Raw genomic sequence first — 28,000 nt, 5'->3', positions numbered from 1 at the left:
TATACCCACAAACAGGTTCACCCAACCCTTCCTAGAACAGCACTCAGGCCCTGGACTAGAGCTCTTTCACACAAGGAAAATATATTATGAACATCCTCGCTTAATGTGGCAATTCTCATACATAAGAAAATTCATGCTGGCATCATGCCTGCCTCAGTAAGAAGTGGGTTATCACTGAAGAAGTTTAGCAAGGCCTTGGGAAGGGAGTATAGCACCTGGTATGTTGCTCAGGCCGGTCCAGATCTATGCAGAAGGTATTCCCATGGAAGTAGATATATAGGCTGAGGCAAGGCCAGCCCATGGGGGTAGAGATAAACAGAGAAGGAGATTATTAGGACAAAGGCAAATTTGGGGACTCCCCACTGAATGTGGTAGTGTCTTCGGGCTTCCCATCCAACATTTCTTTGTACCGACGTTTGAAGAAGCCAAGCTACGAAGGGAAGTAAATCAGAAAATCTGGGTAAGAGGGCAGGGAAGAAAGTTGGGCGTGAGGAAGAAGCTGAGAGAGAAGGGAACTAAGCTGACTTGTATTTGTGCCAAAACACTGATGCGAAAAACAGCTATCATGTTTTGAGTATCTACTGTGTTCCAAAAACAGTGGTTATGCACATAATCTAGAGCAGAAAAGCATAGATGCTGTGGCCAGGCAGGCCTATGAACATACCCTGCCCTCATTTCTGTCTTGCTTCAGCTACTCTGTGATGTAGGCATTATTATTACTTCCAAATGGGAAACAAACCCAGAGAGGCTGAGCAACTTGCCTGACATTAAACAGTAAGAGAGAGCTGAAATGTGCACCCGGGCCGGCCTGATTTCATTGTCTGAGTTCTTCCTGCTCTGCCACCCTGTCTGTGGGAGCTCTGGCTGGATGGTGGTGGTGTCAAGTGTGGGATGAAAACACTCACCTTGTAGAGTGTGGCTGTGATGAGAGCCAGCAGCAGCAGTCCTCCCACAGAGCTGCCCACAATGAGGGGGACAGGATCATAAACCTCATACTCTTCCAGCACCATCTCCATCTGATTTGGGGGTCAGAGAGTGTCAGGCCTCTTGTCCCAGACTCTTCCCAGGTTCTCCAACCTTTAACTTCCTCCCCTGCTTCCCAGGCCAAACTCCAAGGCGTGAGATACAGAAGCGCCCATGGATTTAGGAACAACTGTCCTGCCCAGGGACCTTCATCCTTCCCCCCTCCAGGCTTGTGAGCTCCGCACCCAGCACCACGGATTTAGCACCAGAGGCTTCAACTTGGAGACTGCCTGCCACACAGTCACTACCTGGGCTCTCAAAAACGCCTCTTGGCCTGGAAGCTGGGAATACACAGATGTGTCGAACGTGATTTCAGCCATGCTCACGACCGATACCTTCTTCTGCAGCGTCTGCAAAGGGAGCAGGAGAGCTGGGAACTAGCTCTGGGAAAGCTCAGAGTCAGAGAAATGTCCTAGCTTGATTGAGGCCAGGCACAGACATATCAGGTACCGCCTGATATGGGCGAGGGGCTCTGCTGTTGGGCCTACACACCTGGCTGACCCAGCCAAAGCTGAGGTTGCCCTTCAGGATGAAGTCAAGTTCCTCCTGGATGCCGAAGGAGGGGATGTCACAGCGGAACCTCAGACAGTGAGCAATGGAGCAGTTCTAGGGACAGGAGAGGAATGAAGTTAAGAAGGGTCTTATCTTAGGAACCACAAGAGAAAGTGTCAGATAGGGGTGAGGAATAGGTTAACTAACAATTATACGGCATACATATAACTCTGCAACCTAGCACTGCATTTCCCTGTGTTCCCCAGTGAGCAACTGGTCCTGCAATGGGAGCCCAGGGCCTTTCTCACCAGCACAAGACTCCATGGAATCTGAGTCTGGAAGTGAGAATGCTGGGGAGCTTCCATCTCTGACACACAAGAGAGACTCTAGTGAGAGAAAGAAATAGCCACAGAATGATGAAAATGTCACTGGTAAGAGGGTGTGAGGCACTGGGATCAGACCCTGCACAGTGAGGAGAGTCAGGCAGGCACCTGCGAGGGAGCCACCATGGACACATCCCACACAGTCACACCATTAAGCAGGACGGGAACCCAGAAGTCAAGGCTGATGGCCAGATCTCGCTGACTCAGGTTATTGACCTGCAGAAAATTGACACAACATTACTGTGGTCCCTGGAGCATCCCAAATCCCACTTCTTTCTTTTCTGGCTCTAGCCCTCAATTCGTCTCCATCTTTTCCCACCAACTTTCAATGTTAGTGGCACCATGGGAGGGCAGACATGAATGTTCCCTGGACTCTCACACGATATCGATGCTCAGCTTCTTTCCTGCTCTTCTCATCAGAAGTTGAAAAGCTGAAGTACTTGGTGGATTCTTCCTTCCTGGAGAAAGAAGCCTTGTTGGTGAAAAACAGCCCAGGACCATCCTTAGCCATGCCCCAGCCTGCTGCCCAGGGCTCTTTTGGGCCCAGCAGATGGCCCAGGGAAATGACAGGGGTTCTCACAGCCTCTGCAGCCTCAGAGTCAGCTCCCCTCCCCACCCCCGTGTCCTTTGCCTTCTTCACCAGAACTGTCAGCTCGTTCCCTGGTACTCGGCGCTCTCAGATTCCCACGACTTTGCTCAGGCTCTTTCTTCTGCTCAGAATGTCCTCACTCACTCCCCTTCTGGAAAATTTCACTTAAAGGCCCAACTTAAACATCACCTCCCATAACATTTAAACATTTCCCATGGGAAAAAAGGTGTTTGTGTGCTTTTTGTAGATTTGCTTTCTCTAGCAGCAATTTTCAACTGCTGTGCTGCACGGATTTTTAAAACATGCAGGGGCACTGACCTCTTTTCCCTTAGACTGTCAAATAAAAAAAAAGACAACAGCCCGGCTGGCGTGGCTCAGCGGTTGAGCATTGACCTATGATCCAGGAGATCGAAGTTCAATTCCCAGATCGGGTTGTGCACTCGATCCCCAGTGGGGGGCCTGCAGGAGGCAGCCGATCAATGACTCTCTCATCATTGATGTTTGTATCTCTCTCTCCCCCCCTCTCCTCCTCTCTCTGAAATCAATAGGGACATATTTGAAAAATAAAATAATGACTACAGCCAACACAACAATAGCCATCCAGTGTGAATGAATCAAAATTATATCTATTTTTTTTTGTCAGGTCAGCAAAAAACATATCTTTTGGGGTGCTGCATAATTTTAGTAATTAGTTTATGTGCGTCATGAGAGGAAAAAGACTGAAAATCGCTGCTCTAGCAGATACATGGTTGGCTTCAGGTGAGGCTTACAAAGGCTATCGTCAGAACAAATAAGACTAAGGACACACAAAAGGATGGTGACTGGGTCACTCAAGAGAAATTGGAGCATGAGCCCCTCCATGATGGGAATAAAGAAAATAGATGTGACTATCTTGGGACAGTTAAATGAATGTGATGGAAGATGGCACATGAACACAAGCCCATGGAGTGGACACAAATGTTCCTGGCTGCAGGTGGCTTTCCATCCATCCATGCTTCTATCCTTCCATCCATCCATCCATCCATCCATCCATCCATCCATCCATCCATCCTTCTATCCTTCCATCCACCTATCCATCCTTCCATCCATCCTTCCATCCACCTATCCTTCCATTCACTTATCCATCCATCCACCTATCTATCCATCCATCCTTCTGTCAATCCATCCACCTATCCATCCTTCCATCCATCCATCCATCCATGGCCTCCTTCAGTAAACATTTACCCTGTGTCAGGCTGTGTGCTTGGCTCTGGAGATTCAACAGTTAACCCATCATAAATCTTGCCTTTATAGACCCCACAGTTCCCCAACAGACGTGGCTGTCAGCTTGATCATTAAGAACATAGGAGCCAGACCACCTGGGTTCACATCTCAGATTCACCACTTTCTACCTGAGTAATTTAAAGGAAGCTACTTAACGTTTCTGAAGCCCTGTAGTTTTTTACTCTTTAAAATGGGGATGCTAATAAAAATAGTGCCAACCTAAAATGCAGTTGTGATGAGGTTTGTAAAGTGCCATAAATGTTAGAATTTATTTTTTTCCTTTAGTATTGTTAGTCTTCTTCTCTGCTCCCCATCCAACCCTTTCTCTCTCTGCATCAGTTTTCTCACCTTAAAATCTTCTAGTTCTAAATCTCTTTTCATATTTCAGTAACTCACTCAGCTTTCCCAATTCTTAGAGAGGTATGTAGTATGGCCATTGGCACAAGCTCTAAGCTGTCTAGGTTTGATTCCTGGTTCAGCCACTTACCAGCTGAATGACACGGCAAGTTTTTTAACCTTTTGATTTCTTTGTTGGTTAACAGAGAGTAACAATAACTATACCATAGAGTTGTTAGAAGCATTAATTAACACAAACACATGTAAAATACTTAAAATAATGCCTGGCACATCATAAGTATATGTAACTATAAGCACTTATGAAAGGCTGCATCTCAGAGAGAGAGGAGGTAGCACACAGTAGCAGCAAGGTGTGTTTAGTGTTTTCCCATGGACAGAAGGGGAAATGCACACAGGGAGTTGGGAAGGGCAACAACACTGTTTGATCCCTCAACCCTTAAAATTCATACCTGGGCAGCAAACTCTGTCCCGTGGCAACATTGTAAGTTTCTGACCAACTCTCTAAGCCTCCAGAATTTAGCCAGGTATGTGGAGTGCCTTGCCCTGCTTCCAGCCTGGCCTGCCCTCCTCCTCCAGCTTCAGGACCCTGAGCGGCCCTACATTGCCTTTCTTGTGGCCTGCCTTGGCCTTCCCAACAGTTTATCACATCTCTGCTCCCCTTTCCGTTTTGTGAAAGCTTGACCTTTTCTTTCCTCTGTGCGGTGAAAAACCATATCCTGTTGGGCACAGGTTCCCACTTCTGAGTGCTTAGAAAAGTCTCAGTCTCAGTCTAGTAGCTTAGCTTCAGCACATTTGTGTTTAGCACAAAGGGTAGGGTTGGCTTCATGTTAAAGAAAGGCTGCATCTCAGAGAGAGAGGAGGTAGCACACAGTAGCAGCAAGGTGTGTGTGTCCCGCCAGCAGGCCAATTTGTCAGAGAAGCAGCAAGAATTATGGTGCAGGCACACCTCAGAGATATTTGTGAGTTCAGGTCCAGGCCACCTCTATAAAGCAAATATTGCAATTAAGTGAGCCAATGAATTTTTTGGTTTCCCAGTGCATATCAAAGTTATGTTTACATTAACACTGTAGTCTATTAAGTGTGCAATAGCATTATGTCTAAAAAATAAACATACCTTAATTAAAAAATACTTTCTTGCTAAAAAAAAATGCTAACCATCATCTGAACCTGTTAGAAAAATTGGTACAGATAGATTTGCTTGACATGAGGTTGCCACAAACCTCATGTCATTCCATTTGTAAAAAACACAGTATCTATGAAGTGCAATAAAGCAAAGTGCAACAAAAATATATGTCTGTGTGTGGAATTGTGGTATAAACATATGGCTGGTCACAAGTATTTACATGTGAGGAATCAGAGGGACTAGTTTAGATGCCCATCCTCAAAAGAGCAGGCTGGGCTGCAGGGGGAGGGACTAGGTTTGGAGGAAGGTCAGAGGTCCAAGGGAAGGGCCAAGGATTACTCACCTGCTGATCACTGTGTAGACGGCATATTTCACTGGGAGCTCCAACTGGAAGGTAGTCTTGTTGGTTGTAGGTTTATTATTCTCACTGGAGGGAGAGAGGAGCCCAGTTGGGAAGGAAACCAGGAGAGGAGTCTCTGGCTGGTACAGGAGACTGAAGGATGAAGGACACACCATCTCTGGCCTGGGCTCACCTGCTTACATTGACCTTCAGAAGCAACTTGTCTCCCAGGGCGGCCTTGTAGAAAACATCAAATGTGACTATGAAGGTGCCCTGAGGGAAGAAGAAAGAAAGAATGAGGAGACGGAAGGTTATGGGGCACTGAGGATGGAAGTGGGTCAGGACAAGGGAGAAGGGTGATGAGGATCTGGGGGCGAGCACTGACCTTACTGCCCTCTCGGAAGATGGGGTGGTTGATTCTACAGCTACTGCTCCTCAGGCCCTCATTCCCAGTGGGCACTGCCTCACATGCCAGGTGCAGTGGGCGCTGATGGGGTTGCTTCCAGAGGAGGAGAATGAATTCAGTTACCCATGTGCATGTATGGGCTTGGTATATAACAGTGGTGGCATTACAGACAGTAGGGGAGAGGACAGACTTTTCAATAAATGATCCTGGGAAAATTGGCCCATACAAAAAACAAACAAACTACAACAAAACTAGATCCCTACCTCACTCCAGCCATTAAAATAAATTCTAAATAAAAGACTTAAATGTCAAAAGGTGAAATTATAAAGCTTTTAGAAGATAATATAAGGGAATATTTTTTCATTACCTTGGAGGAGGGAAATATTTCTTAAACAAGATCTACACACAAAAGCACTAAAGGAAGACTCCCACTCAGGATGGCAGAGCAGGTAAACTCTGTGCTCACCTCCTCTCACAACTACATCTCAATTACAACTAAACTACAGAGAAACTGTCATTGAGAACCACCTAAATACTAGCTGAGTAGAAGTTCTATAACTAAGGCTATACAGAAGAAATCATGTAGAGACTGGTAGGAGGGGCAGAGACATGGAGCGGGTTGGTCCCATACCCACATGTGGTGGTCAAAAATCAGGAGGAATATCCTGGCTACAGAGGTCCCCCCCTGAGGAGCAAGGGGCCCCAGCCCCATTCCAGGCTCCCCAGCTTAGCATTCCAGTGCCAGGAAGAGAAGTCTCCTTAACTTCTGGCTGTGGAAACCAGAGGGATTGTAGCTGAGTTAGATGGAGGGATACTGGAGTCCCAGGCATTCCTCTTAAATGGCCAATGTACAGACTTACTTGCTGACAGATTCACTTGCTCTGACCTCCAGCACTAGGTCAGTAGCTCAAAAAGTGCCAGGGACATACAGGAAGGAACTGAATTGTTTGGTTTCAGGGTGTGGACTGAAAGGGCAGCTTTCTCCCAAACAGAAGCTATTGTTCCTTAGTTGAGCCCTCCCCCACACCCAGCCTGCATGAGCAGGTAGGCACCAAGTCTGAGTCTCCATCAACCTGGCTAACACTGTTCGCCCCACCCTGGTGATTCCCTGAAACTCCCATCCCACCCAATTTGTGGGCCCACCCAAGCCAGTTCCAGTGGTTTTTCCATACAAATGGCCTGTCTTAGCACATGCTTCTGACTTTCCTAAAATCTCTCAAGCAGCATCTGTCCTCGGTATGCCCTATACCTTTTGCTAAGCAGCCCCAAGCCTGGCACTAGTGACAGCCAGCTTCCATTTGCAACTTAACCTCTACTAGGCACCTCCAAGCCTAGAACAAGTGGCAACCATCTGTAGGTCACTTTGTAATTTATACCAAGTGGTCCTGGGCAGCACTGATCTTATCTTGCACCTGAGCCACTCCCAAGAGGCCCCAGAACAACAACACAGCCAGTGGCCAGCTTCAGACCACACCAGATACCACCCAACCACCCAAACACAGACAACACACCCAAAGGGCAGACTGGGAAGGCACCAGAGCTCCACTAAAGGTATCCTGCTCTGTGGAGTCAGTCCCTGCACAACAGCTCCTCTACTGTAGTCAGGGTCAGTCTTCACAGCCAATCAACCTGAGGGTCAACCCCTCCCATTGACATGCCAACAGCAATCAAGGCTCAACTACAACAAGAAGGCACACACAACCCACACAAGGGTCACACCTAGAGCACCCAGCTCAGGTGGCCAAGGGTACTGCACCACTGGGCACCACAGGACACCTACTACATAAGCCCACTCTATCAAGACCAGGAGACATAGAAGCTCTACCTAATATGTAGAAACAAACACAGGAGGCAGCCAAAATGAGGAGACAAAGAAATATGTCCCAAATGAAAGAACAGAACAAAACTCCAGAAAAAGAATTAAACAAAATGGAGATAAGCAACCTACCAGATGCAGAGTTCAAAATACTGGTTATAAAGGATGCTGAATGAACTTAGGGCATAAACTTAGTGCATAAACTGAGGACTTTTTAAAAGATATAGGAAACACAAAAATGAAGATAGAAAACATAGAAAAGAACCAGTCAGAAATAAAGAATACAATAATTAAAATGAAAGATACATTACAGGGAATCAGCAATAGATTAGATGAAACAGATGATCAAGTCAGCAATCTGGAAGACAAGGCAGCAGAAAACACCTAACTGGAAAGCAAAAAGAAAAGAGAATTTTTAAAATGACGATAGTTTAAGGAGCCTCTGGACAACATCAAGTGTACTAATATTTGCATTATAGAGATGCCAGAAGGAGAGAGCAAAAAATTGGAAGCCTATTTGAAAAAATGATGGAAAACTTCCATAACCTGGCAAAAAAAATAGACAAAAGTTCAGGAAGTACAGAGAGTCCCAAGCTAGATGAACCCAAAGAAGTCCACACCAACACACATCATAATTATAATGCCAAAGGTTAAAGACAAAAAGAGACTCTTAAAAGCAGCAAGAGAAAAGCAGTTAGTTACCTAGAAGGGAGCTCACATAAGACTGTCAGCTGATATTGCAACAGAAACTTTTCAGGCCAGAAAGGATTGGCATGAAATATTCAGTGATTACAAGCAAGGAACTACAACCAAGATTACTCTACTTAGTACAGCTATCATTTAGAATAAAAAGATAGATAAAGAGCTTCCCAGACTAAAAATTTTTAAAAAGCTAAAGGGGTTCATCACCACCAAACCATTTACTTAATATTATTCATTAAACTATATTTATTCTTTATGTACTTTTCTCTGTATGTTTTATATTTTACCATAGGAGAAATAAAAGGAACCTACTATAACCCAGGGCAAGGGAGAGGTCACAGCCAGCCAAAGCCCAAGGGAGCTATTTACCTTAGTTCCTAACACTCGTCGATAGGACAGTCCTGCTGGGTAGTAGAAGTTGATCACAGTTCCATAGGAATCCTCACCCTCATTCCACACAGTCACTGTCACATTGAGCTCCAGTGAGCTTCCCACCACCAGGGTCTGTAGGCTGAAGGAAGAGATACAGCACTGGGAGAGAGACTCCCTTGGAAAGATTGGAATTGGATCAGAGGTAGGGGCAGAACTGTAGGAATTCAAGAGTTAGGGGCTGATAACATTCCCATCATTTCTGTTTGAATGACAGCCTAAGGGGATCACAAGCACTTCTCATCCTGAGGGTGGGAGACCCAAAAATTTGAGTGCCTGGATATAGAAGGAGTTAGAGCTCACCCTGAGAAGCTGAAGTTGACATTCAAGTCCCCTTCACAGAGGTGATCTTGCCCACAGTTCTTCTTAAAGGGGAGCTGCAGCAAAACAGTATGTTCTCTTCCCATCCATGTCTTAATCTTTCTCCAATTCCCTCATTAGGAGCACTCATCAACACTGAGTATTACTGAGCCCATACCCTGCACCAAGAACCGTGCTGGACACTAGCAAGGAGTGGGCTGGTGGGAGGCGGGCAGTTAGAATATGAAAGAAAGCTAAGACAAGATCCTTGGCTTCAAGGAACATAAAGTTTAGTTGAGAAATCCAATCCAACTCACACTAGAACAACTATTTGACAGATACTGTTAAGTATCAATAATGGGATAGGTTCTTGGTTGGGTGGGGTTGGAGAGGTAGGAAAGGTAGAATCTACAGATGAATTAGACATGGTTCTTGCCAAGGGAGCAATTCCAAGAGAGCCACAGAGGTACATGCAGATTGCTATGACTCCAGTTATGCGATACGTGGCATGTCACCATGATGTACTAGGAGGCCAGAGAAGAGACAGATGCTGAGTGTGGATTTCAAAAGAAAGGAGATAAGACTGGGGCTTTGGGGACTAAGATCTTTGAGGTGCAGAGAATAAAATGTTTTCCAAATAAGAGATACAACATGGACAAAGGCACAGGGGTAGGAATGAGAAAAGTTAGGCAGGATCTGCAGAACGAAAACTACAGAGTTTATGTTGGGATAAAGTGGATAACCAGCTGGGATCTGTATACGGTTCATGCTAGGCAGGGTCTCAGTAACTGGGTGGTGGCATTTTGGACTTGATGTGGTTGGTGAGGAGTTGGGAGCTACTACAGTTTCTTATGCACATGGAGATACATGAAAGTCAACACGTCCCTGGGACTTTGTTGGAAGACTCACAGAAGCAGTAAAGAGGTCCTGCGAGCCCACAGCCAGCACAGGGCAGAGGTTCCGGGATGAGGGGATGGGCTCCCCAACCAGGGAGAAGTTGAGGCGCAGGATGATGGGGCTCACCACATCCTCCACACAGTCCTGAGGGAGAACCCACTCTCTGTATCCTTAATTTCCACCCCAGGGGCTTCTCCTCTATTGTCACACAGTGCCCTAACCCGGCTGTGGAGCCAGGTTCTCTGGCCGAGACTGCCCTCTGTCCAGCCCCAGTCTCCCCACCCTTCCCACCTCGCCCTGCAGGGAACAGGGTGCCAGAGGCTAGTCTTGGGCTCCTCTTCCCTCTCCTCCTCCCTTTCCCAGACTCCAAAGTCCTCACTGGTAAAAACAACTTCACGGTTTCACAGTGATCTCCCAGCCCCAGGATTTTCCTTCGAGTTAAAGTCCAGTTCTTGGTCTCTTCAAAAACAGCACGTGGAATCAGACGGCCTGGGTCCAATGCCAGATCATACCTGACAGAGCTTTGGACGTCACCTGAAGAGGGGAAGGATGGAAGACAACTTAAGAGAACCTCAGACATTCTGTTTTCATTTATTCGTGTGACAAATATTTGATGAGCAGTCTCTATGGTCCGTAAACTGTGCCAGGTGCTGGGGATACATGTGCAGAAGAAGACAGATAGATACGGCGCCTGCCCTTATGAAGGTCAGTCTAGGAAAGGAGACAAGCACATAGGACATATGTCACAGCATGATCAGCACAAGACTCCCTCAGTGGTACCGTGGAGGGCTCTCTAACTCAGATCTGAGGGTCAGAGACACCTTCCCCAACGGGCCCTGTCTGGGCTCTGAGGATGAGCAGCAATGGGGTGAAGACTGGGGCGGGGGACATCCCAGACTGTGGGAACAGCGGCTAAAACCAGAAGGGAGAGGGAGGCTGGCACCTTACAGAGAGCGTATGGATTAAGGGGGACTGGGAGGAATCAGGCTGAAGCGGCAGGAGGGGCCAAATCTCTGAAGGCATGTGAAGAAGGGCTTTGGTCTGTATAAACACCAGGAGAGAGCTGAGGGTGAAGAGCAGGGAAGTGAGGCCAGATTTGCACTTTAGGGCTAATCACTGTACTTGCTCTTTGGAGGATGGTTGGGAAGGTGCGAAAACACATGTGGGAACAGCTCCAAGTATAGATAGGAAAAAGAAGGGTGGCCTCAAGGAAGGCAGTGACTAGGTGGGGGAGAGAAGTGGCAGACTCCAGATTGATCCTGGAGACAGACCTATAGGCCTGGGGGGGAGAGGGGGAGAGAGGGGACCCAGGTTCCCAACACCAGCAGCAAAGGAGATGCACGTGAGATTTGGATTCCTGGGCCCATTCTGTCCTGAGCATACGACTGGGGGCCTCTGGGGAGTGAGGGACTGAGTCCACTGGAGGAAACTCACCTAGATGGTCAAGTGAGCTTTTGTGGATAGTGAAACAGACTGTGGCGCTCCCAGCTTCCAGGGGGGTGGGCACCTCTTCCTGGCACTGGTACACAGCCTGATCCACCTCGGAGGGGCTGAAGCTGATGGCCACCCCCACGTTCAGCACTGGCAGGCTCCTGGGAGTATACACAGGGGCTGAGGAGAGGCCTCTGGCCTCTGGGAAGACAGCAAGGGAGGGGCAGCTGGGTGAATTAGACACACAGCAAGTGGGGTGGGATGTGGGGAGTTGTCACCTGAGCAGCAGCACGTGACCCCGGGACCCCACAGCCAGGTCTGCCAGTCCATCCTGGGTGAGGTCCTGACCCCCGCTCAGCGACTGCCCAAAATTCTGGAGCCTGGGGGAGAGCTGGGAGGCTGTGACCCGCTGGCCAGGGAGGGAAAAAGAAGAAGTGAAGGGGAGGTGATGGAGAGGTTTGACAAGAAAGACCTGAGAAGGAGAGACTGAACAGAAGAGATGAGGGGTAGTGATGGCAGGCAAGCAGAGTGAGGACCTCAGGGGCCGCAGATAAAGAGAGGGGAGCTCTCCTGGACCAACTCATCATGAGGGTGCAGGTTGATGGAAAAATAAAAGCATAACAATAGGAACATAATAGATGTGTTCATTCGTCATTTGTATGTTTGTTCACAAATATTTGACGAGTGGTCATCCCATTGACTTATATTTACCAGAAGCCTATGGAATTGATTTATCATTCAATGTTTCATAGAAGGAAACTAAGGCTAACTCAGTCATTAGCCTAAAGCCACGCAGCCGACCTGGCTGCCCAGGCATTTGACACGGGCCTGCGACCTCTTACCCACGAAGCTGCCACAACAGATTGAAGTCTGTTTGGAACCAAAGGAGAGAAGAGAAATAATCTGTGCTTAGCTGGGCCTGGCGAAATTCAGGGAAATTAACTAAAAGAAGGAGGACCGTGGCTCCTGCTAAGGCCAGTGACAGGAGGCAGCAGCAGGTGAATCTAAGAAATGAAAAGGAGGGTGAAGACAGGGGCCTCACCTGGCTGTGGGAGGGGCTGATGCCCAGCCCTGAGGTTCCGTGAAATAGGTAGACAGCACCCTGGTTCTCCTGTTCTCCTGGGGCCCCGATGGCCACATCTGTCAGCTTGTCCCCATTCACGTCCCCCAGCACGGTCAGGGCTGCCCCAAAGCGGCCCCAGGGGTGGCCCTGCTCCCCACGGAGAATGACCTCACACTGCCACCTAGCCCTCTGCAGAATAAAAACAGTGTCAGTCCCCAACCCGGACAACCCGTCCACCCCACACCCAGGCCCCCCCCAGCCCAGGTCTCATCAGCCACTCACCCCCCGGGGCAAGGGGCACACAGACACCTGGCCCCCCCGAGTCGTTTCGTAGTAATGGGGAGCCCCGATGAGGACCAGGTCAGAGCTGCCATCTCTGTCCACGTCCACGGAGCAGAGAGAGGCCCCGAAGTAGGAGCCAACCTGGAGGGTAGAGCCTAAAGTCACCCTGTCTGCCTTGCCACAGGGGCACCCCCTCTGGGCCAGGTCCTGCCTCTCCCCGGGCACCAGCACCTCTCCCCACGAGTCCCACACCCCTTCATCTCCTCCCTGTCCACCCCTGGAGACCCTGCCACCCTCATGGTCCTCCACACCCAACCTGGGTCCCTGTGACTTCAGCCTTTGGCTTCCACTGCCCAGACGCCTGGGTGAAGATGACAACCTTCCCGGTGTGCTGATGGCGGGGGGCCCCCAGGACCAGGCTCTGCACCCCCTTCCAGAGGGCCAGCTCGGTGGAGTAGCCTGAGGGGACTCGGCCTCAGCACAAAGGCTCCCCCTCCTGCCTCCCTCCCAGGCAGCTCACTCCCGCCTGCCTCACAGCCAAAGCCTTGTCTCACCCAGGTAAGAGTCCCTCATGTCCACATTCTCCTGAGACATGTTGATGAAGGTGGGGCTCAGATTCGGGGGGTACATGAAGGCACCTCCAGACCAGCTGAAGCTCCCCACAGCACCCAGAACTGGCCCATCCTGGGAAGAAAGGATTCTGGGGCTGAGCAGGGGGAGCGAGGAGAGCGGGCAATTCCAAGGCGACCCCAGCCTCCACTCATTATTCGGAATTCTTCTTCCCCAGCCTCCCCGGCAGCCTGCGTCCCTGCCTCCTAGCGTCTCAGTCCACCCCGTCGCCCCTGCCCCGGCAGCTCCATCACCTCTCACCCACTGCCCCGAGTTAGGTTTCCTCAAGCCCAAATGTGCAGCCACCACCCTCCTAGGAAACCAAGATGACGCCCTGTCACCAAGCCCCTTAGTGAGGCATGTGGGATCCATCCCAATCAGACCTGTGGAGTTCCCCTCTGTTCCAAACCCGTCAAGCCTTGGCCCGACACCTCTCTCCTCTCTTGCTGGGACTCAGCTCCTCTCTCTGGAGGACTCAGCCTCAATCCTTCCCCTTTGGGGCTCCCCCGGTTCCCTTGGGAAGAGATAGGCATTTCCTGCTCCGCATAGACCGTTTACTTTTAAAACTTCTGATCGTGGATAACTTAGAATTATACAAAAGTAGAAAGAAATGTATAATGAACCCATGAGTACCCGTGGCACAGGTCCAGGGATCAATTTATGACCAACCTTGTTTCATTTCTACATGTCCCTCACTCACTCCCCAGATTGTTTTGAAGCAAGTCCCTCTGGATACTCTGAACACATCTACTTTTGGACAAGGCATGTTACGTGGGCATGTCTTTGGTCTGCATGGTCCAGCCCTTCCCACCTCTGTGCCACCTCCTTCCCTGCTGCCCTTCGCTCACTCTGCTCCAGCTACACTGGCCCTGCCATCCCTCTATTGCAGTGAGCTCGTTCCTGCCTCAGGACCTTTGTGCTTGCTTTTCCCTCTACCTGCAACAACCTCGCCCCAGATTTTTCCAGGGCTGGCCCTTTACCATCATTCAGTTTCAGTTATTACTCCTTGGGCCTCTCTTTCTCTCTCCCACTCTTAACACAACCTGAAAGTCTTTGTTTCTTGTTTGTCACCTCCACCCACCAGATAAGTGCCCCACTAGAGAAGGAACCTTGGCTGTCCTGTTCTCTGCTGTGTTCCCAGCACCTACGCTCCCTCCCTGAATGTCTCACCCTGAACAGCGAGCTTGAGGACAGGGACTGCTTTTGTTTACTCCTGGGTCCCAGCTGCCAATCAAGCGCTGGCCCAGGGCAGTGGCTGAGACCCGGTTGTCATGCGTGTGCTCCACCCACCGTTGTGAGTACTGAACTGAAGCCTTCTTGTGACATCTCATACTGGAAAGAGCTACTTGTCCTCAACTGGGTTCCTGTGGGGAAACAGGTCACTTAGGCTCCCAGAGGCCACGAGACCACAGGGACCCAGCAGAGGAAGGAGACCATGGCCTGGGGCTTGGGTTCTAGGAAACAATTTTGGGTGAGCTGCAAATAGGGAAGAACCTTCAGGACCGCAGGGGACAACTGGATTGGGGCTTCTTCAGTTCTAAGGCCTCAGCTCTTTCCGCACTTACCCTCAACGGCAAAGATCTTCTCCTGCAGCTGCTTCTGGATGCTGCCAAGCGCTGCAAAGTTGTCCACCTTGAACACGTGGTCCTGCGAGGGCGCTGAGCCGATGATGTCCAGCTCTTGCCGGGCAGCGGGGTGCAGGAAAGCATCTCCCACCTGCGGCAGAGGGGCAGCTGAGGGGGAGGGGGGCAGCCTCCCGCCCCGCGAGGCGCAGGAGGAGCCGGGGGCCACGGCGAGGAAGGCCACGCACCCCAATGGCGTAGCGGACGATGCCGGCTTTCTCAGCCTGGGGGATGGCATCGCTGTATTCCAGGGGGTCCTTGTTTTTCTGTCCATCTGTGATAACAATGAGGATCTTCTTGGCACTTTTGCGGGCCCCGTTCTTGCTATGAAATAGTTCGCTCCTGTCAGGGGAGAAAGGGAGCTGACTGCTGCGGGGGGATGATCTGGAAAGAAAGTGTCTGCAGCTCCAGGGGCTCATCTGGAGAGGCTGGGGAGTCCTGGCGCCCCCAGACTGTCAGGCATATGAAGAAATCAATTCAGCCCTTTTTGAAAAGCATACTGACGATAATTAGTAGGACCAATAATAAAGATACTCCTGCTCCTTGCTCCTAGAATTGCACCCACTGTGGCACCACACTCCCAGGAGGAGGTATGGCTCTGAGTAGGAGCTCTGGAGTCAGACACTTTGGGCAAGTTACTCTGTCTCTCTGAGCCTCTGCTTCTCTCCAGCAAGATGAGAATGACCATTGTGCCATAGCTGGTCTCCCAAGATGGCCCCCAATGAGCCACACCGGTGCCCTTCCCATACTGAAGCTGGCCTGGGACTTGCATGCAGTGGAAGAGACACCACTCCAGTTATGGGCCCAAGAAGCCTTGGTAGCTTTTGCATCCCGGGGAGCCCTTGGACCACCAGGAGAGAAGTCTAGCTATCCTGTTGGAGATGCCCCTGGAGTGGCCACATGGAGGGAGAGGCCCAGCCATCCGGCTGAGCCCAGCCTTCCAGCTAATCCAGCCAAGGCAGCAGCCATGAGAATGACGCGCTCATGTTCCAGGCTCAGAGGCCGCCTGACCACAGCCGAACGAGAGATCGAGAGGCCCTGTGTGAGACGGCTGAGCCCCAGGATCCTGAAAATAATAATAAAAGAGTTGTTTAAACTAGTAAACTTAGGAGTTGTTTGTTAGGCAACAATAGATAACAAATAGTAACAGGTAATTCTGAGGATCAAATAAGGTGGAGCTTTTACAACAGTGAACAGCCTGTAGGTAAAGCATTATTTTTATGGGAGCTGCTATCAACTATTAAAAATGTAGCTGTATGCTCACCTAGCTCTACAGACTTGGGACTTACACGCACACATGCCGAATGGAACAGCCTAAATGTCTAACATTAGGGAAGGTGTTTAGCAGATCATGACCCAGGCCCCCGGTGGAAAAGTACACAGCTGTTGCAAAGGAAAAAATGAAAGCTGTAGAGACACGTGGAAAAGATTTAGATAACAGATGGAAACGAGGCCGGATGAAAATAGTTCCTACGCAACTGTGACTAAATGAAATGTGTCTGTATAAAGACAATGATGGAAGTGACGCTGCCTGGCAGGTGGGGTTAACTTATTCCTTCGTACTCATTTCCTTTTGTGGCTGATACGCTGTGAGGGGCTCCAGCAGGCTGGCTCAGGTGGTTGGAGTGTTGGCCCGTACACCAAAAAGGTTGCGGGTTCGATTCCTGGTCAGGGTGTAGCAGGATAGTAAGAAGCTAGGAATAATCCCCGGGCAAATGGAAGGGGAAACTGAGAAAGAAAATTAAACGAGGCCAAACAGTCTGGGCAGCTTGCAGCCAGCTTGTGAGCTGCAAGGTCTTATCTTCCCCACCCAAGGACACTTGAGAGCAAAGAGTTCGTACCCTCCTCCCTAAGCAGAGAATGCACAGCTTAAATCACCCTGGCTGGGGAATAGAGAACGGAGACCCGATTAATGCCCTGATCCTGTCTCCAAGACCCCTTTTTCTCTGCTTCCCAGTGAGCTGAAGCAGCCCCACCCAGGCTCCCTGCTTTCCTATAGCATTTCTAGGGAGCCAAAAAGCAGAGCCCCTGGGCTCTCCATGTTGTTTCTTCTACCCTAATTTCTTCCTTTGTTTCACTGTCCCCAGCATTAATAAACATACTCTCAAACCCATCTGGACTCGTATTGTGAAATCTTTCCTACAGGAAGTCAAAGACCCACACGCAACAGGCCGGCCTGAGGCAGACCTGCTCCAGGCCAGACCCTGTCCCGTAGCAAGAGCACAGACCCAGGCTGTGGATTCGATTCTGGTTGGGATCGTACATACTGGGGGCAAACAATTGATGTTTCTCACATCAGTGTCTCCCTCTCTCTCTCCCTTCCTCTCTCTCTAAAAAAAAAAAAAACACCAATAAACATATCCTCAGGCAAGGATTAAAAAATAAATTAAAATAAAATACAGTGAAGTGTTTGGCTAGAGGGACTGTAGGTCCCCCAATATTTCCTTAATGTTATTGCTATTTTGTCTTCTCTATAATAAAACTTCTTTAAAAAAAACCCACCCTCCTCACCCCAAGTCCCAGTCGATGGCAGGGAGGAGCTGAGCCTGCCCTGAGTGCAGAAGCAGCTGTTCTGGGCCATGGCCAGCAGGATGGCACTATGAGAACCATACCATCAGCCACCACTGGACAGAGCTCCAGAGTAGGAAGGGATACCACCACGACAGAGGTCTAACTCAAGGGACAGAGGCTATTCTCATGGTTGTCCAGTCCCCAGGGGCTAATGTCCAAGGCAGAAGAGCCACCCAGGAGTAAGGGGGCATTTGGCAGAAGCATCCCTTGTTCCACATTTCTCCAGCACCAACCCCAGAGCAGTGCCCAGCTCCTTCTCACGAGAACCACATCTGCTTCTGTTCTGGCCTCACCACCTAAGCCATTTTCTTCAGGGGCTCCTAGCACCCAGCGCAGAGCAGGCGCATAATAAGCACCCAGTTATATTGATATGGCCATTTGTTATCACTGTAGGAACACTTTTAGTTATGCTTGGGATTTGAACTGCATTACATATTCTGGTTTTAAATATAAATCAAATAACACCAAAAGACAAAAAATAAGCACCCAGTGCCCTGAGTGGTGTGGCTCAGTTGGTTGGCGTGGTCCCATGCACCAAAAGGTTGCTGATTTGATTTCTGGTCAGGGCACAAGTCAAGGTTGCAAGCTCAGTCCCAAGTAGGGGGCGTGCAGGAGGCAGCCAGTCCATGTGTTGCTCTCACATCAATATTTCTCTCTCTCTCCCTCTCCCTTCCTCTCTCTCAAAATCAATAAAAATATTTTTTTTAAAGCACCCAGTTAATGAAGAGGGCACACATGGATGAGGAAGGTGGGGGTGGAGGGTGGTGAGCAGGGAGAAAGGCACAAAGACACTTGGCAGCAATTTCTGAGTCCCTGCCAGGGAGGTGAATAGGGGCTGCACCATTCTCTGAACAAACCCCCAACCATTTATCCAGCACTTGCTATGCAGAAGCACTTCGCACATGTTATCTCATTTAATCCTTCAACCCAGTCATGAGTTTATCCTCGCTTAACAATTTACTGATACAGAAAGAGTCACTAACTCCGGGGTTGCCCAGCTAACAGGTGGGGAGCAAGCCCGGGAACCCAGATGTGTCTGAACCAAAGGCATGAGCTGGCTGCCCCAGGTGGGCTCCGGGTCCAGCCAGTTTAAGGCCAGGCGAAGGGGGATGCAAAGCAGAGGAGTCCTGTCCTGTATCCAGGGTCGGGGGTGGAACACAATGAGCAAGGAGGCCAGAAACACTCCAGGGAGGACTCTTCCTGCAGCCCCTCATTTCCCTTTTGGGCTCCTTTCCCCAGAGCCTCCCTCAGCCTGGAAGAAGGGCCAAGCGACCCAGCACTAGGAAGAGGAAGCTGCGAGGCAGGGATCCCACAGGCAGGGGGAGAGGAGGGGGAGAGGAGGGGAAGGGGAGGGGGAGGGGAGAGGAAGAGAGGGAGGGGAGGGGAGGGGAGGGGAGGGGAGGGGAGGGGAGGGGAGGGGAGGGGAGAAGAGGGGAGAGGGAGAGAGGGGAGAGGGAAGGGAGAAAAGGGGAGGGGAGGGGAGGGGAGGGGAGGGGAGGGGAGGGGAGGGGAGGGGAGGGGAGGGGAGGGGAGGGGAGGGGAGGGGAGGGGAGGGGAGGGGAGGGGAGGGGGAGGCGAGGAGCTGCAGGCAGCAGAAGGGGAGCTTACACCGCTGTCCGGATGCCCGTGGCTGTAAATGTCAGTCCGCTCAGTTGGACGATGGAGTCCACCAGGCTCTGAGGGCTCGGGCTGGTCTGGAACTTGGTGAAGGTGAAGTGGATCTCCAGGAGGTTCGAGTACTGCATCAGTGAGAACTGCGGAGGCCAAGAGGAGGGCCCTGGGCTCAGGAGTTGTTTTTGTGTTTAATAAGCTTTTCATTTGGGAATAATTTTGGATTTACAAACCATGGTCTACGTGTTTTTGAGGCCCAGCAAATATGTACTGAAACCCAGAAGAAAAGAAAATGGCCCAAAAAGAAAACTGGAAAATCAAAATCAAATCATGCTCCTTTCATAGTTTATAAAGACTAAACTTGCCAACCACAATATTTGTTAAACTTAAATTTTAAAAAATTAAACACGTGAAATCACTTTGTAGGCTATATTTTCTCACTTCTCAAGAATTTGTACATACATACACGCTAATTACTGGGAAATAAAATACTAAGATGAAGAAGTCATGAGTTACACAGAAAACATTATAAAGGATCATCAATTAGGCCTGGCCAGGTGTGGCTCAGTGGTTGAGCATCGACCTGGGATCCAGGAGATCGGGGTTCGATTCCCAGTCGGGGCACATGCCCGGGTTGAGGGCTCGATCCCCAGTGGGGGGCGTGCAAGAGACAGCCGATCAATGACTCTCTCATCATTGATGTTTCTCTCTCCCCCTCTCCCTTTTTCTCTCTGAAATCAATAAAGGTATATTTTTTAAAAAAAGAATCATCAATTATTTGACCAAGTTATCTTCAGTCAAATTTCACAGCAAAATTATTTTACAATTTTTTCAATGCTTTTAAACAGCAAAAACATATTTTCTGTGGCATGTGGGAACCTATTAAATGCAATGGGGAGAGGCCTCCTAGGGTCAGGGCTCAGACTGGTGCTGCACTGGGACCATACCTTGACCCTGGACCCTAGCCTCATGGTGGCGCAGGTCCGCTGAGCCAGCCACCCCAGCGATGCCATGCCTCCTCCCAGGCTGTCTTCCCCAGGAGCAGGCCCCTCTCCACCCCACTCCCCAGGCCTAGGGGACCCCGTCCTCACCAGGGTGTTGGTGCCCTCAAACCGGCCAATCACGGCTCTGACAAAGTCCTTCATCTGCCTAAAGTTTCTTTCGTTAATGCTGCCAGAGCCGTCGATCAGGAAGACAATGTCCATCTCTTGACTTGGACACTCTGCAGAGAGGTAGGGAGGAATCAGAGATGCACGTGTAGGTCCCAACCATCGCCTAGGACCCAGCAAGCCTTCCCCCTCCACAGAGGCAGGGGCTTGTTCTGGGCATAGGAATCAGTTCCCACCCAGCTTCCCACACCCTCCACAGAGGGGACCTAAATCTGTCGCCCCTGCCCTTCCTCCCGTCTGCGGAGTTCCTGTTGCTCTCCTCTTCCCACAAGGCCTGAAAAGGGGAAGGAAGAAGTAGAGGACAGGAGCCTAGTGGGTTCCTCAATCATTTAATCAACAAATGTTTATTGACTACACATTCTAAAAGTGTCATAGAGGATAGGAGAAGGTAACTTAGCAAAGTGTGCACTGGAGCCAGGGTGGCTGGACGCAAGTCAGCTCCACCACCTACCAGTGGCGGATTCAGGCAAGTTACATAACCTCACTGGGCCTCAGTTTTTCCCATCTGTAAAATGGGGGTAGTAATAGTGCCTCCCACTTGGGGTTATTGCAAGAATAAAAAAGAATTAATATGTACACAAAGTGCTTAAATCAAGACGTGCCCTCCAATAAGGGGTAGCTGTTACCACCATGACCCAGGATTGCTCTGAGCCCAAGGAAGGACACACTTGCAGTGGGTGCTGGGGCATGTCACCACGACTTGATCCCTATCAGGACAAAGAGCTCATTCCAGCTACAGGGAATTGGCTCCCTATGGCTCCCAGTTGAGTCCCTCCCCAGGAGTCACCCCAGGCAAAAGGGGGCTACCTTGCCCACAGTTACATCCCTGCTCCTGGGGGCGACCCGCATCCAGCAACGCTTCAACCTCTAAGCTCCAAGCTGCAGGCTGAGGCCGCTGTTCCGATGGCTTCGAGTCCACCCTCTCCCTCAGCCCAGCCCTGCTTTCCTCACACTCTCACACGTATTGCTCCTGAGAACGCTCCCAGGGAGCCTCAGAGTCTATTCCTGGGAAATGTCATGTAAGACCATAGCTTTGAAAAAAGGTCCCATCCCTGCCCTGTGGAGTCCACACTGCCATGGAAGGCGATGCCATAAGCACATAAACAAGACATTTCAGATCACACTCAGGTGGGGGGTTGTGGCCTGCCTGCAAGTCCCAGTTGCTGCCTCCACTGTGCCCCACACCCTGCGCTGCTCCCAGGGCGGGGGGTACGGGGGACACCAGGCACCTGCAGCTCTGAGGAGTGATGCTGAGCTGTGGCAGCTCCTCCCCAGTCCGCCTACTCAACCAGCAGGTGCTGAGGGAATCCAGCCCCCCACAGGGCAGGCTCAGGACCCCAGGTGCCCCCGTCTCAGCGTTATCCCCCCACAGCTGGGGAGCTGTGTTCCCTGTCACCGTATCTTGCACTTGTGTCCACTTTTCCAGCTGCGCCGCGACACCACCCCTCCCGCCCTCTCCAGCCACGCAGGCCCCTCACAATGCCACTCCTGTTCCCTGCTCCTTTCATCGTATCCACGGGCCTCCCAGCAGCAGGCACCTGGCCGTAGCTGAGTGTCCTCTGAAACAGGACCAAGCCCGTCAGGCTTGGGCGGCCGAGCTTGGAACTCCCCGCCTCCTGACAGTGGGGACCCACCTCTCTGACCTGTTTCTCTTCTGTGAATGGGGATCACCCTGCCCACCACCCAGGATCATGTGAGGATCAACAAGGTCAGCGCCCAGCACTGCCTGGCACACCGCCCTTCCCTTCTCGGCAAGCCTGCGTCGCCTGCACAGGTTTACATGCTTGTGCCCCATTTTCATCAGGTGTTGCACCTCGTGAGCCCCGGAGACATGTAGAAGACACCTCCTAGTGTTCAGATGCATGTCCCCTACCCTGGCTGCACAGGCACCCCAGGCAGGGCACGGCACCCCGAGAGCCCCGGCACCCTCCTCGACGCTCCCCCTTCCCTTTGCAGACTCTGTGCTCGCAACTTGGTCTGGGGGGCGCTCTCCTGCTGCTGCACCTTTGGCTAAAAACCCACCGCCTGGCATCACGGCTTCTCTGGTCCACCGCATCGGTCCAGTCACATCCTCAGTCAGCACCTGAGAGGCCCTGGCCCTCGCCTGGGACCCATTCCCCCTCTGATGCCACCAAGGAGGCGGTTTACATCTTCCTCCCAGTCCACATGGTCCTCAGCCAGGTCATTCCTTACAACTGGGGCATATTCTGTGCAAGGCAGTGGCCTCAGCACTTTATGTATATTAAATCTTTTCATCCTCATGAGTGCCTTGATTATTTAGTGCCATTTTGCCAATAAGAAAACCAAGGCCAAGGGAACGAAGCTATGTGCCCAAGGACACAGGAGGCGAACGTGGGCGGAGATGCCTCGGCAGTGCCCAAGCCCCAAGCTCTGTGGCCCATGCCAGTGCTGGCACACTGCAGCACCCTCCCCAGGGCCTGTCATTTGTTGTCCTTAGAAGGGAAAGAGTTCGTCTGGGGACTCCTGGCAGCTCAGCAGCCTGAGGCCATGGGGAAGGCCACCTCGGCAGAGGAGGCAGAGATGGGCCTCACGCTCTGCCCACTTCTCAGTGCCAGCACATGCGCCACACAAAGCTGCCGTCTACGAGACCTACCTGGCTGGGCAGCAGGGACTCTCCGGGTAACCTGCAGCTGGGAGTCCAACAGGAGGCAGGAACCCTCCAAGTACATGTTCTCCCCACAGGCTCTGTGCATGGTGGGGCCGCAGGCCTGGGTGCAGAGGCCTGCGTAGGCAAGGGGGCCCCAGGACACTCCCCTCTCCTCCCCCAGCCCAGCCTCCTCTGGTCCCTGCTCCTCTTGACCTTCCTGTGACCCAGGGAAACTCACCAACAGCCAGGAGTCATTGACCGAGGCCGCTAGAGACAGGCCCAGGGACATGTTCACGGCCTCTAGGGAGGCTGAGAGGGCAGACACACATGGTCACACTCACAGGCATACCCTCATTTTGGGGAGAGCCTGGGCTGAAGGCTGAGGCAGGGGACTCGGGTGTAGGAGAACTGAGGGCCCAATTCCCGGGTAGGATCACTCACTGTGCAGTGAAATGGGCTGACACAGGCCGGTGGCAGCATCGCAGTTGTACAGCTGTCCTGTTTGGTTGACTGCCACCACCTCCAGGGGGGCTCCCACCATGAGTCTGGAGGCACAACCATGACATACAGTCGCAGGAAGGGTGTGAAGAAGTGAAACTTTGCTCTTGGCATTTGGCACTTGTGAGGTGATTCAACTATCAGGGCCAGAGTTTAACCCACAAATGCCAAGGACCACGCTGGTCTTCGTGTTTGTGTGTGTGTGTGTGTGTGTGTGTATACGTATTTATGGACACAAATAGTTTGGGTTGGCTTTTTCTTTAACATTCACCAAAAATAAAACTATTCAAAACAAAACAGCATTTCCCAATTGTGAATAAGTGCATTTGGTTTCTGGGGGACCATCATTCTTAGCCACTCAAGACACAGGTCACCTCAAGTTAAATGGAAAATATTCCTGAAGTTGTAAGCTTTCAAAACAAACATGATTCTGTAATGGATTAGACTAAAATATATAATATAAACAATTTAAGTTGGTCAACTTAAAACAGCTATACCAGAATCCATATCTCTATCTATAGTCATATAAATGCAATGGTTTATTTGCAAAACTCCTTGAGAGAAGAGAATTTTTTAGTTTTGGAAAAATTTTTATCACTGCCAATAACTTCCTGACTTGGACGAGAAAAATCAGAGAAATACTGGTGTGTTTTAATTAATTAGTTAAGCAAGGCTTAGTTAAATTGGTATTTAGAATTCCTTCTATAGATCCATTCCTTAGGGAAAGCTGAAATGCCTGTGTGTCTAAGATTGCTGCTGGAAACCTGACCAGATGGTTAGACATCTAGCAGTTTGGACCTGCTCGTATAAATGCATGAACCAACTTTTAGGCTTAAACTATTATTCTGCATGTTTTTTTATCCCAATGTATTCCTTACACGTAGGTTCAATCTTTTTAGTACTTGGGCTACAACTCAGCAGAAACCAGGAAAAACAATAACCTGTAACTAACAATTGGAATATCATCCAATATATACAATTTACTTTATTATAAATACTGGTGAACATAGGTTAACCAGTAGTTTTATATTCATGTTTTAAGACAAGGGACCTGAACACAAATCGATGGTGATGGGAGTGGGACAGTGGCTATATTGGATTTTTTAAGTGTTGAGCTATCAGGAGGGACTTAGGGGGACTTGGGGCTGGGGAGCTAGAGCGGTTCTCCCTGTTGAGCTAGGTAGTGGTTACCTGGGTACACACATATGCAAAAGTCATTGAGTTGGACCTTTGGCATTTCTGCTTTTCAGTCTGTGCATTATATTTCAAAGTAAATGAACAAAGGAAAAACAAAGCTCTGGTGCCTGGCACTTTCTTTTACGTCCCCAACCTGCCAGCTGGGTGAGGAAGGGGGTGGGATGGGCTTTTGGAGCTCAGTGACTTTTGTGTGTTCCTTCCTGCCCAACCGAACCTTCCTGTGCTCTCAGGCTCATTGCTGAGCCCCCAGAGCCTTCCTGGAATTCCCTCCTGGGCTTGATCTCTCCCTTCATCTTCCCACTGGACAGATACCCTAAGTCCAGAATGGGGAACACACTCAGGTAAATAACCAATGTCCCAGGCTTTGGTTATGCTTGCATTAACATTATAACTTCAACAACTTGGGTCTCTGTCCAGGTGCAAAATTTCCCTGTCCCAATGCAAAATTTACTCGTGAGGCCTCTTGCTCTTGAAAAAAAATGTTTTTCTTTTCTGTGTTGTCTCTCCTCTCTACCTGTCCTGGTATTTTCTGTTTGCTATTTAGTTTCACACTCCCTCAGGCACAGGGATACTCACGGGCCAGCGCAGGTCCTCACAGGACTGGGCAAGCCGGGCACAGCCCATCATGACCTTGCCCAGCTCATGCCGGGGTCTGAGGTCAGCAGCGGTCACTAGGTAGGGGTGGGGAAGCAGGCAGCTGAGAACCTTCCCCCACAGGCTCCAAAGCGACCAGTGCATCTCCACTGTCCCATCAATCTTTACTTACAAAGCACGGATGCAAAGATGAAATTATTAACAATTTCAAGAGGGAGACCGCAAAACAGTACTTCAAGTGCAAGGGCCCAAGTGCAGAGGCAAATGCACCGGTCACATGCCATGAAGCCAGCCCTGGAGGGCAGATTCAAGGCCATGTCTTGCTCAGAGTTTGTGGCCCTTCCTGGGATTGTGACTACTTAGTAGTGGTGTCAGAGGCCTCGAAAGAGTCATGGACAGGCGCCTCGCCTGTGCTGCTCTTCCTCCAGGACACCACCTGCCTGCAGGGCGAGGAGGAGGCAAGGGGAGTGGTTGGGGCCTACCCAGATCTGCCAAACTGGGCCACACTCTGCCCGAAGCCAGCTGCGTCCTCTTGGAAGACCATGGGCTCTTCCACATCCAAGTTGAATCCATGACAAGAAGCCAGAACTGAGGAATACAGGAGGAGGTGGGTGGGAAGGACAGTCAGAGAAGCGCCACTGCTCTGGCCCCGACTTCTTGGGATCTTGACGCCCACCCTACTGCAGCCTGGGTTTCCCGTCTGCCCGTCTCTGTTTCCTCATTTGCTAGCTGTGTGGTTCCTGTCTCTCTCCCTCCCTTAAAAATAACCAAAGCACGCTGCAAAGGACAATAATCCTGAGAAAAGTCCCTTCAAGGACCCTTCAGAAGACATCCATAATCTGAAATCAGGCTGCTCACCTCCTGGTATGTTAGTTAGACCAGCCTGTCTTTTACAGATAAAGTGGCCACACAGTTTACTGTCTAAATGGGGACCTTCTGAGAGTGAAAGGGGCGCCATTAATAATCACACCAGGGGTACTGGGGCTGCCCCAGGCAAACCAGGAGACAGGGTCAGCCTATTTAAAGACTGTCCCGCTTCATCTTCTCAGGGTGCAGAAACCCTAAGGTCCGGATTGGAGATCACACTTAGAATTCTGTGGTTAATTATTTAAAGTTATACGTTTCCCTTGCTCCTCTCCCTTGGTGCCAGGCTCTAAGGGAACAAGGACTGTGTCTGTCTCCTCTCGGTGCCCGATGCAGTGCCTGGCCCTTAGCAGGGGACTAATTACGGTTTGTTGGCTGGCCCAGAAATGCCTGGTCACTGGTACAGCCAGGACTCCAGCCCTCTCTCCAGGTCCTTCATTGATCACAGGCTCTTCCCTGGTGGCTACGCTCGAAAGCCTCAGGGAAACCCCAACATTTTAAGGGATTTTTCTTACTCCCCCACTCCCAAGCAACCACCCTCCTCCCCATTCCTCCTAGAACCCCAAGTTCTCCTGTACTGAGGACTCAACTCCAACCTCGAGACAAGGGAAGCTCTATGGGGGCCAAGCATCAATCCAGCAGTCACAGGGGGGGTCCAGACACCTCAACCCAGGTCCTGGGAAGCGGTCAGGTGTTTAGGGTTCTGGGACCCTACTATGGCCCCATGCATGGGAGCCTCATGTCCTGCATCTTCCTGTCAAAGAATGATCCTGCTTGTGAGTCTGAAAGCAGCCCCTCTGATCTGACAAGTAGAAGGAGACCAAGGGTTTCGGTCTCAAGTGCCTCAGGGGCCAGGCAGGTGACATCAGTGAGTCAGTGGGTGGTTGGGAGCACCAAGGAGTGATGGACACTTAAAGACGTGGCCCTTTTCAGGGGACAGCCATCACCAGGCTCTGGTCCCAGAGCTGCCAAACCTTCCCATTTCTCAAGAGAAGCTGCAAATCTGGATTTCTGTGTGAAATTTGATTTTAAGTGACACATGAATGAGGTCCTGATACAGTTTTCAACTTCCAAAGTATTCTCTTGGCAGCAGTGGGACAGCCTTAAATCAAGACTTAGGGAAAATGTAGGACCAAGGAGGTGATATCCAACCTTTCCCCCTCTCTGGTGGCTTCTGAGGCTTTCCCCTCCCAGCGTTACTGAGGCTGACTCCTCTCACCCCCACAGCACCCACACCAGGCCCCCACAGGAGGGAGACAGGGATGCCTTGGGGGATGTGGAGAGGTAGCTCACCTCCTCCCAAGCATCATCCAGCAGCCCATCTTCCCTCACCTTTGCTCAGGTCATGCCCCTCCCCAGATTCCAAGCCATTCCTCCTTCCACACCAGACCGTGGACACTAGCCCTTCCCCTGCCTTCAGCTCCTTTTGAGAGCTGTATGAGCTGCCCACCAGCCCCCAGCCTGCCTTACCAGATAAAGACCCCCCCAAAGCTTCACCCAGCACAGAGGCCCCCACTCACCACCCAGGAAGAGCATAACTGCAAAGGCCATCACTGAGCAGTGCACCCAAGGGGAACTGTGGGGCTGAGCAGCAGCACACTGAAGGGTGCTCGGTGTCTTGGACAAGAGTTAAAATAATTACTCAGGGCCCTGAAGTGGGAAGAGAAAGGCACATTGAGGAAGTCCGTGGTTAATCACAGAACAGGCAGGGGCAGGAAGCCAAAGCCAGCCTTGGAGAAAATCTCCCACACTCTCCCACCA

At 50.6% G+C, this 28,000-nt stretch overlaps 1 protein-coding gene across 1 annotated transcript; it reads right to left on the bottom strand.

The window, feature by feature from the left end:
* Positions 1-324: 324 nt before the first annotated feature.
* ITGAD (integrin subunit alpha D) lies at positions 325-27,790 on the bottom strand. The gene is made up of 30 exons (XM_087815225.1): positions 27,760-27,790; positions 25,858-25,963; positions 23,528-23,631; positions 23,325-23,395; positions 23,093-23,207; positions 20,401-20,531; positions 19,307-19,452; positions 15,316-15,469; positions 15,071-15,221; positions 14,796-14,869; positions 13,451-13,580; positions 13,213-13,355; positions 12,897-13,037; positions 12,594-12,803; positions 11,830-11,960; positions 11,555-11,712; positions 10,500-10,654; positions 10,133-10,264; positions 9,227-9,300; positions 8,879-9,005; positions 6,845-6,862; positions 5,956-6,069; positions 5,764-5,843; positions 5,574-5,657; positions 2,278-2,356; positions 2,007-2,114; positions 1,516-1,629; positions 1,272-1,373; positions 906-1,016; positions 325-430 (listed from the first exon to the last, which is right to left on the bottom strand). The coding sequence occupies exons 1-30, from the start codon at positions 27,788-27,790 to the stop codon at positions 332-334; spliced, it is 3,393 nt and encodes a 1,130-aa protein (XP_087671351.1). The 3' UTR covers positions 325-331.
* Between the last annotated feature and the right edge of the window lie 210 nt (positions 27,791-28,000).

This window comes from Miniopterus natalensis, chromosome 3, assembly GCF_054644295.1.
Source record: "Miniopterus natalensis isolate mMinNat1 chromosome 3, mMinNat1.hap1, whole genome shotgun sequence".
Taxonomy (NCBI): Eukaryota; Metazoa; Chordata; class Mammalia; order Chiroptera; family Miniopteridae; genus Miniopterus; species Miniopterus natalensis.
This window is presented reverse-complemented; position numbering and strand designations above follow the sequence as displayed.